This window comes from Sebastes umbrosus, chromosome 10 (assembly GCF_015220745.1).
Source record: "Sebastes umbrosus isolate fSebUmb1 chromosome 10, fSebUmb1.pri, whole genome shotgun sequence".
NCBI classification, from domain to species: Eukaryota; Metazoa; Chordata; class Actinopteri; order Perciformes; family Sebastidae; genus Sebastes; species Sebastes umbrosus.
The window spans coordinates 10,270,881-10,289,711 of record NC_051278.1 but is presented as its reverse complement, the minus strand read 5'-3'; the positions used below and the strand labels follow the sequence as shown (position 1 = coordinate 10,289,711).

General features: G+C 41.7%; 4 protein-coding genes across 7 annotated transcripts in view; 1 reads left to right on the top strand and 3 right to left on the bottom strand.

Annotated features, from left to right (window-relative positions):
- The window catches only part of ttc7a (tetratricopeptide repeat domain 7A), a 61,879-nt gene extending 60,588 nt beyond the window's left edge, over nt 1-1,291 (top strand). For all 4 annotated transcript variants that reach the window (XM_037781948.1, XM_037781947.1, XM_037781946.1 and 1 more), the window contains one exon: nt 634-1,291. In XM_037781948.1, the coding sequence (XP_037637876.1) occupies nt 634-852 (219 nt within the window). In that variant the 3' untranslated portion in view covers nt 853-1,291. The remainder of the gene's footprint in view (nt 1-633) is intronic.
- Nucleotides 1,292-4,146: 2,855 nt separating this feature from the next.
- Nucleotides 4,147-7,397, bottom strand: LOC119495476 (calmodulin-alpha-like). The gene is made up of 6 exons (XM_037781960.1): nt 7,251-7,397; nt 6,841-6,871; nt 4,793-4,936; nt 4,597-4,703; nt 4,389-4,524; nt 4,147-4,286 (listed from the first exon to the last, which is right to left on the bottom strand). Exons 1-6 carry the CDS (start codon nt 7,251-7,253, stop codon nt 4,261-4,263), a joined length of 447 nt encoding a protein of 148 aa, XP_037637888.1. The 5' UTR covers nt 7,254-7,397; the 3' UTR covers nt 4,147-4,260.
- Nucleotides 7,398-10,441: 3,044 nt separating this feature from the next.
- Nucleotides 10,442-13,444, bottom strand: LOC119495472 (calmodulin-like). Its single transcript, XM_037781955.1, has 6 exons — nt 13,118-13,444; nt 12,733-12,763; nt 11,097-11,240; nt 10,895-11,004; nt 10,686-10,821; nt 10,442-10,587 (listed from the first exon to the last, which is right to left on the bottom strand). The coding sequence occupies exons 1-6, from the start codon at nt 13,118-13,120 to the stop codon at nt 10,559-10,561; spliced, it is 453 nt and encodes a 150-aa protein (XP_037637883.1). The 5' UTR covers nt 13,121-13,444; the 3' UTR covers nt 10,442-10,558.
- Nucleotides 13,445-14,157: 713 nt separating this feature from the next.
- LOC119495475 (calmodulin-alpha-like) lies at nt 14,158-18,434 on the bottom strand. The gene is made up of 6 exons (XM_037781959.1): nt 18,289-18,434; nt 17,879-17,909; nt 15,051-15,194; nt 14,855-14,961; nt 14,643-14,778; nt 14,158-14,544 (listed from the first exon to the last, which is right to left on the bottom strand). The coding sequence occupies exons 1-6, from the start codon at nt 18,289-18,291 to the stop codon at nt 14,516-14,518; spliced, it is 450 nt and encodes a 149-aa protein (XP_037637887.1). The 5' UTR covers nt 18,292-18,434; the 3' UTR covers nt 14,158-14,515.
- Nucleotides 18,435-18,831: the final 397 nt, after the last annotated feature.

The following is an 18,831-nucleotide window of genomic DNA, read 5'->3' as shown; positions in this document are numbered from 1 at the left end:
AGCATCAACTTTCATTACTATGTGTATCTGCGTATGACTCTGAACACATCATCTTTCAGCAGTCCTCTGCTGCTCCTAATCTCACGATTTGTGGCTTTTGTCCCGTCAGTTGTACAATCCCAGTTGAATATGACTCTGGTAATGTGTAGTACAGTTGGTTATTGTTGCTGCTTGTTTTGTTTTTTTGTCATACTAAACTAGTCCACAGGACAGCAGGCATTATAATCCAAGATTGTGATATTTTTGTAAAAAGCCACCATCTGCTTACTTGATATTATTATGCAATGAAAAATGTTTTAATGGTAGATATTTAGGATAAAAAAAATATTAGGGATGAACTACTGAAGTTAAATGTAATATCACCATTCTGTATTGTGAAAATGAGAGCACGCCATAGGTCAACTTTTAGCCTGTGGGGATAATTCAGCAAGTAGATTTTCTCTAAAAACAAACAATGAAATCACACTTTGTTCCATTTACACCACTGTCTGTTTTATTACTTTTCAAGAACTACAAAACTCATCTTTTTCTATGAATACTTGACATGACCTGATGAGCCTAACTACATAGACTATACATACATTTTAATGCAGACCTAAATTTCCCTTCTCTTTTATCCATCTGTCCATCCAGGGCCGTCTGCTGGTGAAAACCGGGCGTGTCCACCTCGGGGAGAAGGTCCTGCGCGATGCGGTCCAGGTCCACAGCACCTCACACGAGGCGTGGAGCGGCCTGGGCGAGGCCCTGCAGTCTCGGGGCTCCGGCCAGGCCCCCGACTGCTTCATGACAGCCCTAGAGCTGGAGGCTTCCTGCCCCATCCGGCCCTTCACCATCATCCCCAGGGAGCTTTGAGAGGCCTGGGCTGGTTTGGGTTAAGGACTTGGCCTGTTGCTGGAATTATACACTGATGCTGGGTGGAAAAAATGTTCTTTAAATGAAAAGTTTGGCATTTTTGGGAGATGGACCTGTTCACTTTCTTACCAAGTGCGGGCTGAGAAGATTGATACCACTCATATCTGTCTATACATCAGACCGGCACATATACGGGTACTTTGCAAAAAGTCAAGGCCACGCCCCCTTTTGGCGGAAAGAAAACCAAAGATCCCATAGACTTCAATGCAATTTGACGTATGTTTGGATTGTGATTTTGACAAATTCGTATGCATTTATCGCTTGTTATACAAACATTTATTTCATACAAACAGTAGTTTTATACACGTCTAATAATTATTTTGCGATCTTGCCTGAACCTGAGCATTTGTGATACTTTAATAAATTAAGGTTGATCGCCGTCATGTCCCTTCAGTCTTCCCCCGTCCAACACAGCGGCCGGACATTGCTTATCCAGACTTCTATACATATTTGATTGAATCACGTCAGGCTAAATGTTGTCTGTAAATAACCAACGTGTTAACAGCCAACTGTTTGACCTATATGCTGAGATTTAGTTGGAGACGACAGTCTGATGCTGCTATAACGTTAATGTATGACTGTATTACTGCAGCAGCCTCACACTCAAGCTAACATTTGCTAGTCACTGTCACCGGCATCATTTAGTGATTTACCACACTGATAGTGAATATTCACGTATCGTATGTGCCTCAAATCTCAGTGTGAAGCCTGGATTAACCCGCTACACAACAGATTTTTGTCTTTTTTTCTCCTGTAACAGCGAGTTTCTTTCCCCTAAACGGGAGCACAGCCTCTGCGATGACGCGATGCTGGTCTGGTCTATAGCTTGGAGCCATAAAGCGTCTCTATTATATATTTTTTTAGGACAAGCCAGGAGATCAGTGTATTTGTATTTGTTGTTGGTGCAACCAACTACACAACAACTCTTCGGCATAGAGTTATTACTATTTCCAGTTTGTTTAAAGTAGAAGTGTCGAGATATGTTTCAACTTCTTCTCTTTACTCTGTTACCGTCTATGAGGGGACGCGGGATTGTCCCCCAAAAGGTGGGAGGGTTTATGCGAGCCTACTCTGAATGACGTGTTGCTGGTCTGATGTATGCTAGTGATCAGCATTAGTGCTAGCTTTATGGAGATTTGGACATGCATTACATCAACAACACTACTAAAGAGCCTACCCGTATACATACATTGGTTTTCAGCTGAAAAAAAGTAGATTAGGGGTTAAGTTAGACTTTTAATATGAAGCTACAGCCAGGAGACAGTTAGCTTAGTTTAAGACAGTCTAGCTCATAACCCCCTGTAAAACCACAATTGGTTGTTTTTACCCTGGACGAATTAAACAAACAAGATTGAATGTGTTTAGTGAACTAAAGAGGTTAGGCAGATTTTTTTGTAATCCTTGGACGGAGCAAGGCCAGCTGTTTCCCCCTGTTCCCAGTCTTTATGCTAAGCTAAGCGAACTAACGCCTGTACTCCTTTAGGCCTAGTTTCATATTTATATGAGCAGATATGAGTGATATCAATCTTCAATGTGCTTGTTTTATTGGCGCAAATGGTCCCCATCTGTAGATTTGCACTTTTTAATGAGAAAGCACAATTTTATAATTTATAGAAAATTGTTTTGCAGACCCCCTGACAGACTGCCACGGACCCCACTTTGAGAATCAGTGGTGTAAGAGAAATACAATTTGAAATTCAATAATCACATGAGAGTTAGTAATCCCAGTAACGCTCCTTCACTTCAACAGTGGGCGTCAGCCTGTCCACTATATTTTGATGACATCAGTTTGGTCTCTCTGCGTTGGAAAGACTGTTACGGTAGCTGCTCATTAGTTGTACGTATGTTGAGAACATTGTACTCACTAAGTTAATTTCTGAGATCTGGGACGAGCCGACATTGCTAAAAAATAGGTCCAACAAGCCTGATCTTAACTAAAGCTAAAATTACAACCCAAAATGCAGGAAGCTACATGTCTGTTCCAGGAAGTGCATGTTTGATTATTCGTCTTCTGGTACTATATATTGCTTGTAAATGCATGGCTTTTTGGCAGCTGGTTCCCAAATTTTGCCAACAAGTTTGCAGTGTAACAATAATGTAAAAAAAGAGTGCAGTGTAATGGATTAGCTATCTCAGCAGGATTTTAAGTTGATTTTCATTCTCTATCTACATTTCATTAAAGGTACATTGTGTAAGATGTGGCGGCATCTAGTGGTGTGGTTGCAGATTGCAACCAACTGAGTACCCCTCCGATCACTCCTCCCTTTCCAAAACTGCGGTAACGTGAGCCGCCGAGTATAAAATTGTGGTAACGCCGTTCACCTCGCTCAGAGGCCATCCTTACCATAATAGCACTCCTTTAGGAGCAACGGAAGTCAGACGGTGGCTGGCGGTACTACAGCTTTACACTTTGCGGCTCACGTTACCGCAGTTTCACAAGCGTGTCGGAGCACTACGGTGGCCTTCAGGTAACGTAAAAATGCAAAACGCTCTCGCTAGAGCCAGTGTTTGCAGCAGAGCAACATAGCGGACATAGTTATGAATATTTTATTCCATTTCTGCTAATAGATCGTCCAAAATGTCACACACTGCTCCTGGACAGCTGCTTTAGAGACTGCTCGGCTTTGATTGGTTGTTTTCCTTCAGGCGTGGTGGAAACCTTCAGGAGCACTAAGGGGAAGCAGAGGAACCTGATTTTTTACTACTGTCAGAATAAAGTTATTTTAATAAAGTTGCCAACTGCAGCTTTAAATGTCAGCAGGTTAAACACAGCATCAACTTTCCTTACTGTGTGTATCTGCGTATGACTCTGAACACATCATCTTTCAGCAGTCCTCTGCTGCTCCTAATCTCACGATTTGTGGCTTTTGTCCCGTCAGTCATACAATCCCAGTTGAATATGACTCTGGTAACGTGTAGTACAGTTGGTTATTGTTGCTGCTTGTTTTGTTTTTTTTGTCATACTAAACTAGTCCATAGGACAGCAGGCATTATAATCCAAGATTGTGATTTATTTGTAAAAAGCCACCATCTGCTTACTTGATCTTATTATGCCATAAAAAATGTTTTAATGGTAGATATTTAGGATAAAAAAAAAAATATTAGGGATGAGCTTCTGAAGGTAAATGTAATATCACCATTCTGTATTGTGAAAATGAGAGCATGTCATAGGTCAACTTTTAGCCTGTGGGGTTAATTCAGCAAGTAGATTTTCTCTAAAAACAAATAATGAAATCACACTTTGTTCCATTTCTGTTTTATTACTTTTCAAGAACTACAATATTCATCTTTTTCTATGAATACTTGACATGACCTGATGAGCCTACAGGCAGTAGTGCAACTCAGCCTTCACAACTCCAACATTTTTACGAACTCTGCAAGGAAGAGAGGGGGGGGAGAAAAAAAAAAGTGTTGTGACTCAGTGTCAGATAGGTGACCAAAACCGATTCAAAACACAAAATACAACATCTACCAACCTTTATAGTTGATTCGTCCATCTCCATCAATGTCTACTTCTTTGATCATCTTGTCCACTTTTTCAGCAGCCACCTTCTCAACAAACTTTGACATCACATGGCGCAGCTCATCAGCACAGATGTATCCACTGCCATCCTGAAAATGACATAGTGAGTAAGCATATTTTTAAAAAACTGCTGCACATATGTGAGTGCAGACAGCATTTACCTTGTCAATGATATCGAATGCTTCTTTGATCGCCGTCTCGTCGTCTGAGCATTTCATCATCTCGGCCATCAGGGTGAGGAACTCTGGGAACTCTATCGTTCCATTTCCTGAAGACAATAAGACATTGATGAGGGATTTCCATCTAGCACAACAGTGTGTGTGATTAGCAGGTTTTGAAGGCAGATTGAGTCCTCACCATCAGCATCCACTTCCTTGATCATGTCCTTCAGGTCTGCCTTTGTGGGTTTCTGGTCCAGAGCTTGCAAAGCTTTGTCCAGCTCTTTGGTGGTGATTCTGCCATTTCCATCATGGTCAAAGATTGAAAATGCTTCCTTGAACTCTGATTACAAAAAAAAAGTGGATGGGGTTCTTTAGTTAGTCACACCTATAGCTAGATATACACATCAAATCTGGCAAAACAGTGGCTGTTATATAACACTGCAAGTGGTCCCAGAACAGAGCCATACCGCAAAATACACTGCTCAAAAAAATGAAGGGAACACTTAAATCACACATCAGATCTTGATGAATGAATTATTCAGGTTGAAAATATTTACTGATGTACATTGTATAATTTGTTGAGAACAAAATGACATAACAACGGTCAATGGAAACCAAAATCATCAACCCATTGAGGGCTGGCTTCAAAATCACACCGAAAATCTAAGTAAAAGATTGAAATCACGGGCTGATCCAACTTGCTTGAATGCCATCATAGCAACTCATAGGGTGCATGCCAAAGCTCTTAATCCCATCCCTGTTTCCCTCACTTGCGTCTTTTCCTTGCGTCTTAGTCCCTCCCACCAGGGAAACATGGAGAGACTCAAGGAAACCATGCGAGGAGAGAGGAAACGAGGAAATACGATTTAAGAGACATGAGACGGTCGTTTCCTCTGAAGCGTCACGTGAAGCGACGTCCGTTTCTGATGACAGCAGCAGCTGATCACATCTGGATCAAATGTCAGTCAGCTTTAACAGCTGTTTGTGTCTGAACTGTACTAATACTAATAAAGACAAGTGCAAGCTGCAGTCTGTATTTCTACTGTGGACTGAGTCCTGCTTAGAGGCTCAGGAAACATCTCTACTGGCACAATAACTTTATATTATTTATTCATTATTAGCATCTAGTTATTGATATTCTGATTGTGAGTTAATTATTTAATAACTCAGAATACGAGTATGGTGTCTTTTGAACACTGGACATTATGTATTAGGCTAAAGGGAAAATGTAAATGATATAACTCATATCAAACCCGACGTTCAAGAATGATCAGCCTCATGTGACTGAATGGAAATGAAGATAAATGATGTAAAAAGTGTTTGTTGCTGACAGACAGACTGTCCTTCTCTCTCTGACTTTAATGGTATCATTAATAAAAGTAAACGGGGGAAATCACAGATCATGAACAGACAAATCATTCTAATAAATGAAGAAAGTTATTTTAGACACGTTTGTCAGGTATTATAACCCCCTCTCAGTGTCAGGCTGCTTCACTGAGCTACTGCAGGTCCTTCTGCTGCTGTTCAGAGCTTCAATTAACACAGATTACAACTAGATGGCGACTCAGAAGATAACTAAACTATAAAACTTTTAATCTGTGATCTGTTTTCACTCCAGTATAAAACTCCAGTGAAGTTGAGAGGTAAAGTTATCAGATCAGTCTGATCGGCAGCAGCGTCCAATCAGTAACTGATATCCAATAAGGGGGCGTGTCGGTCGGTAAAAGACTTCCGCGGAGGATACACTGGTGTATCCTCGCTCATGGCTCCTCCGGCAAGCCTCCTCGATCCTCGATCCTCGCTCCTCGATGCACAAATAAGGGCTTTGGGACAGTCTTCAGGATGGCGCACCAGAACAATTTCCGGTTCAAGCGAGGATCGAGGGAGGAAACGAAAATTAAGAGCTTTGGCATGCACCCATAATGTGACTCAGTAGTGTGTATGGCCTCCGCATGCCTGAAAGCACTCCCCACATTGTCTGGGCATGCTCCTGATGAGTCAGCGGATGGTGTCCTGGAGGAGCTGGACTACCTGTTCAACCTGTTTGAGCTGCAGGTAACGCCTCATGCTAAAAGTAGTGACAAGGAAACTAGCAGAACACAAAACTAGAGAAGAATCAGTCAGGAAGGAGAAGGAGAAGGAGAGAGCTACTGTCTGTGGCCACCACATGCAAAACCATTCCCTTTTGGGCCAAAGCAGGTGAAAGTGATTCACAATCACTTGTTCTTGACAGCGATGTCTTACCAGCAATCTGCTCTTCTGTAAGCTGATCAGCCTGTAAAAAACAAGATGAAGCAAAAAAATATCCAGAATTAGCTTTACCACCTTAGAACAAGCTGGATGGCCTCAAAGTTAGGGGCCACCTATTCATTTAAAAATGCTGCAAACACATTTTATTAATATCTGTGTCAGAATCTGTAACAAAAACACGTTTTCGTGTCGGTTAGCTAACAATCTTGTTACTGAACTTGGGAAATTGCAGAAATATTTAAATAAAATCGAAGACGTGCCCATTAAACCTTAACGTTAGATCCACCTACATTTGAATATTCAATAATGCCAACTTGACCATAGACAGTCATGGGCGACTTACAATTTGGCATTAAATGATAGAACTCTAGATTGGGGATAAAATATAATCTTGTTTTTCTTACCATTTCGATGTAGATGCAGCAGCTGGTTCACAACAAATTCCTTAACAAACCAAAGCCAACACAATAGGGACTGACAATCTCTATGAACACACTGAGGAAGAGGCAACAGGACTCGCCCTTAATGGCCTTTTACTCCTCCCATTTTCAATATCACTCCACCAACTTCCCTTTTCCTTAGTTGTTCAAATATTTTAAAACACTTTCAAATAAATTATTAGCTACACAAGAAAATCAAGAAACATCTGCAATGCCCACGTAAGACTGCCGTAAAGGTTTTGACGTTGATATTAGAAATGATATTGCGTATTGCTGCTGGTCTACATAACGGCGTATGAATACTTTCTGATACTCTGTGATGAGGCACAAGACGAAGCAGAAAGAAATCATGCTCTCTGATTGGTGCGTTTGTGATAAAAGCATTTGCAAGATTCCAGGAGCAGTGATTTTTTTGTTACCTTTATTTGTTCAGGGAGAGGTTCACTGAGAGCAATGCTCTCAGCACTGACAGCTGCTTTAGAGACTGCTCGGCTCTGATTGGTTGTTTTTTTTCAGGCGTGGTGGAAACTTGCAAATGCCTTCAGGAGCACTAAGGGGAGGCAGAAGAACTTGATTTTTTTTACCACTGTCAGGATAAAGTTATTTTCATTCACCTTATCAACTGTATCTTTAAAAGGCAGCAGGTTAAACACAGCATCAACTGATATAAAGTAGACTTGTACATAACTTGATTGCACTTAAAACTACAGTAATGAAAATAACATTTGCTCAAACTGTCACTGCATACTGACAGTAGTACATGAGACAGATACTCTGTGAAAAAAATCTGGTTTTTCTGCATCTTCTTAGTGCTCATAATGTGAGGGCTGTGGTTTAGGACCCAGAAGCAGACACAGACACAGCTGGATGTTGGTTGAAAGTCAGGTGGATTTATTGTAATAAAGGTGGTGAGGGCGCTGGAGAAGGCAGGGGACAGGCAGGCTGCTGAGCAGGGTGGAATGGCTGGAGGAATGAGCTGAGGCGCCGTGTAAGGATGGCTCGATGGGAGGCTGGCACTGGAATCCAAGAGCACAGGAGAACACAATGTTAACACGAGAAGCACTAGGAAAACGCACAAGAATTACTCTGGTATCTATGGTACAGAGCGGCCGAAGGTATACCAACTGGTAGGCAGAACAATCTGGAGAGGACTGGCTGGAAAACTGGTGTTCTTCAACTGTGGGTTGATTAGGTTGATTGTTGACAGGTGCAGAGTGCAGAGTGGAGAGTGAGACCAGGTGCCTGATGAGGAAGCCGCGCCCCTGCTACACCCACACAGACAGACAGACAGGGGAGGGGGAGACACAGGGGAAACAGAACACAGGAAAACCACTGGAGTCACGGCCAGAGCCGTGACACATAAAAGCATTTGCATGTTTCCACGAGCAGTGATTGACAGCTGCTTTAGAGACTGCTCGGCTCTGATTGGTTGTTTTCTTTCCTTCAGGTGTGGAGGAATCTTGCAAATGCCATCAGGAGCACTAAGGGGAGGCGGAAAAAACAGATTTTTTCACACATCTGTCAGGATATACTGACTGTTTGAGCAAATGTGACAAAAAAAGTAGTTTTTTATTAAAGTTACCAACTGCAGCCTTAAATGGCAGCTGTTTCTCCTCTGACCCGAGCAGGTTAACCCCCGCGGGCGGCCGTGGGAGATCTTTGTTGGTATGATCCTGTTTAAATCGATCTAAAATGAAAACCATAACACCTAGAGCATTTATTCTTTTTGCAGAGGAAAGTTAAGGCTTCTGTCTATTCGCGTCATCACGTTGTACGAACGTGATGAAGTCATTACATTACGTTATATGCAGAATGTAACAAAATGATCAAAATGCCTTTGCAATCAATCTGCTCATAAAATATATATATAATTTATAGATTTATTACACGGCATTGTTGAATACTCAATTCTGATTGGTCAATCACGGCATTCTACGGTCTATTTCCCTATAGCAGACCGTTGCTATGTATAACAGACCGTTGCTATGTATAGCAGACCGTTGCTATGTATAGCAGACTGTTGCTACGTATAGCAGACTGTTGCTACGTATAGCAGACCGTTGCTATGTATAGCAGACCGTTGCTATGGGCGCAGTTCTGATGTCAGACTCTGGCGGACCGTTTTTGTATAAAATTATTGATTTCTTAAGTAAGTAGCCGTGTAATAAGCGGGATAATGTGCAGCTGGCGGGTCATTGTTGTGAAATAAACCCCTTCAGGGCGACATCGCCCTGAAGGGGTTTATTTCACAACAATGACTGGGTCACTGTACATTATCCCTTACTTATATTCTGTATATGTATATATATGTATATATATATATATATATACATATATATATTTGAGTATATCTCAAAAACAAAAAAATGTGCGTAGTTCAAATAACTTATGGATTGTAAATAAATATTTTTATTTGTGTTTCTACATTTATAAATCTTTTGTATCAATATGTTTTGTGTTTATTTCGTACAATTTTATGAAAAAAAGTCAGATTTTTATTATTATTATTTATTATTCGTGACACTTATTATTATGGTTTATTGACTTAGATAACCCTTTAGCTTAGGTTGTACAGATTTTAGGTATATGAAACATTTGAAGCTGCTCCAAGAAATTACATCACAATAAGCATAAATACCGCTGGCAGACCATTTTTATTGCAGAGTTCAAAGGGTTAAACACAGCATCAACTTTCATTACTGTTTGTATCTGCGTATGACTCTGAACACATCATCTTTCAGCAGTCCTCTGCTGCTCCTAATCTCACGATTTTGTGGCTTTTGTCCCGTCAGTTGTACAATCCCAGTTGAATATGACTCTGGTAATGTGTAGTACAGTTGGTTATTGTTGCTGCTTGTTTTGTTTTTTTGTCATACTAAACTAGTCCACAGGACAGCAGGCATTATAATCCAAGATTGTGATATTTTTTGTAAAAAGACACCATCTGCTTACTTGATCTTATTATGCCATAAAAAATGTTTTAATGGTAGATATTTAGGATAAAAAAAAATATTATGGATGAACTACTGAAGGTAAATGTAATATCCCCATTCTGTATTGTGAAAATGAGAGCACGCCATACGTCAACTTTTAGCCTGTGGGGTTAATTCAGCAAGTAGATTTTCTCTAAAAACAAACAATGAAATCACACTTTGTTCCATTTACACCACTGTCTGTTTTATTACTTTTCAAGAACTACAAAACTCATCTTTTTCTATGAATACTTGACATGACCTGATGAGCCTACAGGCAGTAGTGCAATTCAGCCTTCACTACTTTGACATCATCATTTTTACGAACTCTGCAAGGAAGAGAGGGGGGGAGAAAAAAAGTGTTGTGACTCAGTGTCCGATGAGTGACCAAAACCGATTCAAAACATAAAATACAACATCTACCAACCTTCATAGTTGACTCGTCCATCTCCGTCAATGTCTGCTTCTCTGATCATCTCGTCCACTTCTTCATCAGTCAGCTTCTCCCCAAGGTTTGTCATCACTTGGCGCAGCTCAGCAGCACTGATGTATCCACAGCCATCCTGAGATGACATAGTGAGTAAACACATTTTTTAAAAACTGCTGCACATATGTGAGATTGCTGAAAACATTTACCTTGTCAAAGATACGGAACGTTGCAAGGTTGATCTCCTCCTCGTCGTCTGAGCCTTTCATCGCACCGGCCACCATGGTGAGGAACTCTTTGAACTCTATTGTTCCATTTCCTGAAGACAATATGACATTAATGAGGGATTTCCATCTAGCACATCAACAGTGTGTGTGGTTAGTAGGTTTTGAAGGCAGATTGAGTCCTCACCATCAGCATCCACTTCATTGATCATGTCCTGCAGCTCGGACTCTGTGGGGTTCTGGCCCAGAGAGCGCATAACTGTGCCCAGCTCTTTGGTGGTGATGGTGCCATCTCCATCCTTGTCAAAGAGTGAAAATGCTTCCTTGAACTCTGATTACAAAAAAAAAGTGGATGGGGTTCTTTAGTTAGGCAGATGTCACACCTATAGCTAGATATACACATCAAATCTGGCAAAACAGTGGCTGTTATATAACACTGCAAGTGGTCCCAGAACAGAGCCATACCGCCAAATACACTGCTCAAAAAAATGAAGGGAACACTTAAATCACACATCAGATCTTGATGAACGAATTATTCAAGTTGAAAATCTTTACTTATGTACATTGTATAATTCGTTGAGAACAAAATGACGTAACGACGCTCAATGAAAACAAAATTCATCAACCCATTGAGGGCTGGATTCAAAATCACACTGAAAATCGAAGTAAAAGATTGAAATCACAGGCTGATCCAACATCTGGGCATGCTCCTGATGAGTCAGCGGATGGTTTCCTGGGGGATCTCCTCCCAGACCTGGATCAGGTCATCAGTGAGCTCCTGGACAGTCTACTTGCCGGCGTCGGATGCACCTATACATAACATCTCGTAGGTGCTCAATTGGATTTAGGTCAGGGGAACGTGAGGGCCTGTCAATGGCATCAATGCCTTCGTCATCCAGGAACTGCCTACACACTCTGGCCACACGAGGCCGGGCATTGTCCGGCACCAGGAGGAACCCGGGGCCAACTGAACCAGTGTAAGGTCTGACAGTCGCTCTGAGGATTTCAGCGCGGTACCTAACAGCAGTCAGGGTATCGTTTGCTATGACATGGAGATCTGTGCGACCCTACAAGGATATGCCTCCCAAAACCATCACTGACCCACCGCCAAACCAGTCATGCTGGATGATGTTACAGGGAGCATGACGTTCACCACGGCGTCTCCAGACTCTTTCACGCCAGTCACATGTGCTTGGTGTGAACCTGCTCTCATCTGTGAAGAGAACGGGGCACCAATGGCGGACCTGCCAATTCTGGTGTTCTCTGGCGAATGCCAATGGAGCTGCACAGTGCTGGGCTGTGAGAACAGGTCCCACTAGAGGACGTCGGGCCCTCATGCCACCCTCATGGAGTCTGTTTCTGACAGTTTGGTCAGAAACATGCACACCAGTAGCCTGCTGGAGGTCATTTTTTAGGGCTCTGGCAGTGTTCCTCCTGTTCCTCCTCGTACAAAGGAGCAGATACCGGTCCTGCTGCTGGGTTGATGCCCTTCTCGTGTAGCGGCCGGTAACCTGGTATCTCCTCCATACTCTTGAGACTGTGCTGGGAGACATAGCAAACCTTCTTGCGACCGCAGGTATGGATGTGCCATCCTGGAGGAGCTGGACGACCTGTTCAACCTGTTTGAGCTGCAGGTAACGCCTCATGCTACAAGTAGTGACAAGAAAACTAGCAGAACACAAAACTAGAGAAGAATCAGTCAGGAAGGAGAAGGAGAAGGAGAGAGCTACTGTCTGTGGCCACCACATGCAAAACCATTCCCTTTTGGGCCAAAGCAGGTGAAAGTGATTCACAATCACTTGTGCTTGACAGCAATATCTTACCAGCAATCTCCACTTCTGTAAGCTGATCAGCCTGTAAAATACAAGATGAAGCAAAGAAATTTCCAGAATTAGCTTTACCACCTTAGAACAAGCTGGATGGCCTCAACGTTAGGGGCCACCTATTCATTTAAAAATGCTGCAAACACATTTTATTAATATCTGTGTCAGAATCTGTAACAAAAACACGTTTTCTTGTCGGTTAGCTAACAATCTTGTTACTGAACTTGGGAAATCGCAGAAATACTGAAATCAAATTGTTAGATTCATCTACATTTGAATATTCAATGACGCCAACTTTATCATAGACAATCATGGACGACTTACAATTTGGCGGTAAATGATAGAACTCTAGACTGGAGATAAAATATAATCTTGTTTTTCTTACCATTTCGATGTAGATGCAGCGTCTGGTTCACGACAAAATTCGTAACAAACCAAAGCCAACACAAAACCTAACGGACTGACAATCTCTATGAACACACTGAGGGTGAGGCAACTGGACTCGCCCTTAACAGCTATCCTAAACTCCTTTTTTCAATATCACTCCGCCAACTTCCCTTTTCCTTAGTTATTAAAATATTTTAAAACACTTTTAAGTAAATTATTAGCTATACAAGAAAATCAAGAAACATCTGCAATGCCCACGTAAGACTGTGGTAAAGGTTTTGACGTCGATATTAGAAATGATATTGCGTATTGCTGGTGGTCTACATAACGGCGTATGAATACTTTCTGCTACTCTGTGATGAGGCACAAGACGTAGCTGAAAGGAATCATGCCCTCTTATTGGTGTGTTTATGATAAAAGCATTTGCAAGATTCCAGGAGCAGTGATTTTTTTGTTACCTTTATTTATTCAGGGGGAGCTTTACTGAGATTAATGCTCTCATCACTGACCGCTGCTTTAGAGACTGCTTGGCTCTGATTGGTTGTTTTCTTTCGGGCGCGGTGGAAACTTGCAAATGCCATCAGGAGCACTAAGGCGAGGCAGAAGAACCTGTTTTTTATTACTGTCAGGATAAAGTTATTTTCATTCAAGTTACCAACTGTAGCTTTAAATGATCGGTTCACTGTACATTATTCCTTACTTATATTTATATATATATATTTTTGAGTATATCTTAAAATCTAAAAAATGTGCGTGGTTCAAATAACTTATGGAGTGTCAATAAATAATTTGTTCATGTTTCTACATTTAGAAATCTTTTGGATCAATATGTTTTGTGTTTATTTTGTTAAATTTTATGAAAAAAAAGTCTGATTTTTTATTATTATTTATTTATTATTATTATTATTATTATTATTATTATTATTATTTATTATTAGTTTTTTTGTAAAAAGCCACCATCTGCTTACTTGATCTTATTATGCCATGAAAAGTATTTTAATGGTAGATATTTAGGACAAAAAAAAAGATCACACTTTGTTCCATATTCACACCACCGTCTGTTTTATTACTTTTCAAGAACTACAAAACTCAATCTTTTTATATGAATACTTAACAGTCTTCCAACCACTCAAAGTGCTTTACATTACATGTCAGCATTCACCCATCCACACACTGATGACAGAGGCTGCTAAGTTGCCAACTTTGCCAATCAGGATCTAATCTAAATACTCATTCACACACCAATGGCTATTCCTTCATGAGCAATTTGGGGTTAAGTGTTTTGCTCAAGGAAACGTCGACATGTGACCGGAGCAGCCGGGAATCGAACCACCGACTTTTCTGATTGGTGGACGACCTCCTCTACCCTCTGAGCCACAGTGCAATTCAGCCTTCACTACTTTGACATCATCATTTTTACGAACTCTGCAAGGAAGAGGGGGGGGGAGAAAAAAAGTGTTGTGACTCAGTGTCCGATGGGTGACTAAAACCGATTCACAACATAAAATACAACATCTACCAACCTTCATAGTTGACTCGTCCATCTCCGTCAATGTCTGCTTCTCTGATCATCTCGTCCAGTTCTTCATCAGCCAGCTTCTCCCCAAGGTTTGTCATCACATGGCGCAGCTCAGCAGCACTGATGTAACCATTGCCATCCTGAAAATTACATCCATGAGTAAGCACATTTTTTTAAAAACTGCTGCACATATGTGAGTGTGCAGACAGCGTTTACCTTGTCAAAGACACGGAATGCTTCTTTGATCTCCTCCTCACTGTCTGTGTCCTTCATCTTCCTCGCCATCATGGTGAGGAACTCTGGGAAGTCTATCGTTCCATTTCCTGAAGACAATAAGACATTGATGAGGGATATCCATTTAGCACAACAGTGTGTGTGGTTAGCAGGTTTTGAAGGCAGATTGAGTCCTCACCATCAGCATCCACTTCATTGATCATGTCCTGCAGCTCTGACTCTGTGGGGTTCTGGCCCAGAGAGCGCATAACTGTGCCCAGCTCTTTGGTGGTGATGGTGCCATCTCCATCCTTGTCAAAGAGTGAAAATGCTTCCTTGAACTCTGATTACAAAAAAAAAGTGGATGGGGTTCTTTAGTTAGTCACACCTATAGCTAGATATACACATCAAATCTGGCAAAACAGTGGCTGTAATATAACACTGCAAGTGGTCCCAGAACAGAGCCATACCGCCAAATACACTGCTCAAAAAAATGAAGGGAACACTTAAATCACACATCAGATTTTGATGAACGAATTATTCAAGTTGAAAATCTTTACTGATGTACATTGTATAATTCGTTGAGAACAAAATGACGTAACGACGCTCAATGAAAACAAAATTCATCAACCCATTGAGGGCTGGATTCAAAATCACACTGAAAATCGAAGTAAAAGATTGAAATCACAGGCTGATCCAACATCTGGGCATGCTCCTGATGAGTCAGCGGATGGTTTCCTGGGGGATCTCCTCCCAGACCTGGATCAGGTCATCAGTGAGCTCCTGGACAGTCTACTTGCCGGCGTCGGATGCACCTATACATAACATCTCGTAGGTGCTCAATTGGATTTAGGTCAGGGGAACGTGAGGGCCTGTCAATGGCATCAATGCCTTCGTCATCCAGGAACTGCCTACACACTCTGGCCACACGAGGCCGGGCATTGTCCGGCACCAGGAGGAACCCGGGGCCAACTGAACCAGCGTAAGGTCTGACAGTCGCTCTGAGGATTTCAGCGCGGTACCTAACAGCGGTCAGGGTATCGTTTGCTATGACATGGAGATCTGTGCGACCCTACAAGGATATGCCTCCCAAAACCATCACTGACCCACCGCCAAACCAGTCATGCTGGATGATGTTACAGGGAGCATGACGTTCACCACGGCGTCTCCAGACTCTTTCACGCCAGTCACATGTGCTTGGTGTGAACCTGCTCTCATCTGTGAAGAGAACGGGGCACCAATGGCGGACCTGCCAATTCTGGTGTTCTCTGGCGAATGCCAATGGAGCTGCACAGTGCTGGGCTGTGAGAACAGGTCCCACTAGAGGACGTCGGGCCCTCATGCCACCCTCATGGAGTCTGTTTCTGACAAAATGACATAACAACGGTCAATGGAAACCAAAATCATCAACCCATTGAGGGCTGGCTTCAAAATCACACCGAAAATCTAAGTAAAAGATTGAAATCACGGGCTGATCCAACTTGCTTGAATGCCATCATAGCAACTCATAGGGTGCATGCCAAAGCTCTTAATTCCATCCCTGTTTCCCTCACTTGCGTCTTTTCCTTGCATCTTAGTCCCTCCCACCAGGGAAACATGGAGAGACTCAAGGAAACCATGCGAGGAGAGAGGAAACGAGGAAATACGATTTAAGAGACATGAGACGGTCGTTTCCTCTGAAGCGTCACGTGAAGCGACGTCCGTTTCTGATGACAGCAGCAGCTGATCACATCTGGATCAAATGTCAGTCAGCTTTAACAGCTGTTTGTGTCTGAACTGTACTAATACTAATAAAGACAAGTGCAAGCTGCAGTCTGTATTTCTACTGTGGACTGAGTCCTGCTTAGAGGCTCAGGAAACATCTCTACTGGCACAATAACTTTATATTATTTATTCATTATTAGCGTCTAGTTATTGATATTCTGATTGTGAGTTAATTATTTAATAACTCAGAATACGAGTATGGTGTCTTTTGAACACTGGACATTATGTATTAGGCTAAAGGGAAAATGTAAATGATATAACTCATATCAAACCCGACGTTCAAGAATGATCAGCCTCATGTGACTGAATGGAAATGAAGATAAATGATGTAAAAGGTGTTTGTTGCTGACAGACAGACTGTCCTTCTCTCTCTGACTTTAATGGTATCATTAATAAAAGTAAACGGGGGAAATAACAGATCATGAACAGACAAATCATTCTAATAAATGAAGAAAGTTATTTTAGACACGTTTGTCAGGTATTATAAACCCCTCTCAGTGTCAGGCTGCTTCACTGAGCTACTGCAGGTCCTTCTGCTGCTGTTCAGAGCTTCAATTAACACAGATTACAACTAGATGGCGACTCAGAAGATAACTAAACTATAAAACTTTTAATCTGTGATCTGTTTTCACTCCAGTATAAAACTCCAGTGAAGTTGAGAGGTAAAGTTATCAGATCAGTCTGATCGGCAGCAGCGTCCAATCAGTAACTGATATCCAATAAGGGGGCGTGTCGGTCGGTAAAAGACTTCCGCGGAGGATACACTGGTGTATCCTCGCTCATGGCTCCTCCGGCAAGCCTCCTCGATCCTCGATCCTCGCTCCTCGATGCACAAATAAGGGCTTTGGGACAGTCTTCAGGATGGCGCACCAGAACAATTTCCGGTTCAAGCGAGGATCGAGGGAGGAAACGAAAATTAAGAGCTTTGGCATGCACCCATAATGTGACTCAGTAGTGTGTATGGCCTCCGCATGCCTGAAAGCACTCCCCACATTGTCTGGGCATGCTCCTGATGAGTCAGCGGATGGTGTCCTGGAGGAGCTGGACTACCTGTTCAACCTGTTTGAGCTGCAGGTAACGCCTCATGCTAAAAGTAGTGACAAGGAAACTAGCAGAACACAAAACTAGAGAAGAATCAGTCAGGAAGGAGAAGGAGAAGGAGAGAGCTACTGTCTGTGGCCACCACATGCAAAACCATTCCCTTTTGGGCCAAAGCAGGTGAAAGTGATTCACAATCACTTGTTCTTGACAGCGATGTCTTACCAGCAATCTGCTCTTCTGTAAGCTGATCAGCCTGTAAAATACAAGATGAAGCAAAAATATATTCAGAATTAGCTTTACCACCTTAGAACAAGCTGGATGGCCTCAAAGTTAGGGGCCACCTATTCATTTAAAAATGCTGCAAACACATTTTATTAATATCTGTGTCAGAATCTGTAACAAAAACACATTTTCATGTCGGTTAGCTAACAATCTTGTTACTGAACTTGGGAAACCGAAGAAATATTGAAATAAAATCTAAGAAGTGCCCATTAAACCTTAACGTTAGATCCACCTACATTTGAATATTCGATGACGCCAACTTTACCATAGACAGTCATGGACGACTTACAATTTGTCATTAAATGATAGAACTCTAGACTGGAGATAAAATATAATCTTGTTTTTCTTACCATTTCGATGTAGATGTAGCGGCTGGACTGAGGAAGAGGCAAATGAACTCACCTTTTAATAGCTATCCTCAACTCCTTTTTTCAATATCACTCCACCAACTTCCCTTTTCCTTAGTTATCAAAATATTTTAAAACACTTTTAAATAAATTATTAGCTACACAAGAAAATCAAGAAACATCTGCAATGCCCAAGTAAGACTGCGGTAAAGGTTTTGACATCGATATTAGCAATTATATTGCGTATTGCTGGTGGTCTACATAACGGCGTATGAATACTTTCTGATACTCTGTGATGAGGCACAAGACGTAGCTGAAAGAAATCATGCTCTCTGATTGGTGCGTTTGTGATAAAAGCATTTGCAAGATTCCAGGAGCAGTGATTGACAGCTGCTTTAGAGACTGCTCGGCTCTGATTGTTTTCTTTCGGGCGTGGTGGAAATTTGCAAATGCCATCAGGAGCAATAAGCGGAGACAGAAGAACCTGATTTTTTAATACTGTCAGGATATAGTTATTTTTGTTAAAGTTACCAACTGTAGCTTTAA

What these genes read in the sequence shown, in the direction of transcription:
- LOC119495472 (XM_037781955.1), bottom strand. An exon ending in CAATGAAGTGGATGCTGATG is followed by an intron (nt 11,005 to 11,096) that starts GTGAGGACTCAA and finishes TATTGTCTTCAG; the next exon opens with GAAATGGAACAATAGAGTTC. An exon ending in TGGACGAGTCAACTATGAAG is followed by an intron (nt 10,588 to 10,685) that starts GTTGGTAGATGT and finishes TCTTCCTTGCAG; the next exon opens with AGTTCGTAAAAATGATGATG.
- LOC119495475 (XM_037781959.1), bottom strand. An exon ending in CATTCCGTGTCTTTGACAAG is followed by an intron (nt 14,779 to 14,854) that starts GTAAACGCTGTC and finishes TGTAATTTTCAG; the next exon opens with GATGGCAATGGTTACATCAG. An exon ending in TGGACGAGTCAACTATGAAG is followed by an intron (nt 14,545 to 14,642) that starts GTTGGTAGATGT and finishes TCTTCCTTGCAG; the next exon opens with AGTTCGTAAAAATGATGATG.
- LOC119495476 (XM_037781960.1), bottom strand. An exon ending in CAAGGAAGTGGATGCTGATG is followed by an intron (nt 4,704 to 4,792) that starts GTGAGGACTCAA and finishes TATTGTCTTCAG; the next exon opens with GAAATGGAACGATAGAGTTC. An exon ending in CATTCGATATCATTGACAAG is followed by an intron (nt 4,525 to 4,596) that starts GTAAATGCTGTC and finishes TGTCATTTTCAG; the next exon opens with GATGGCAGTGGATACATCTG.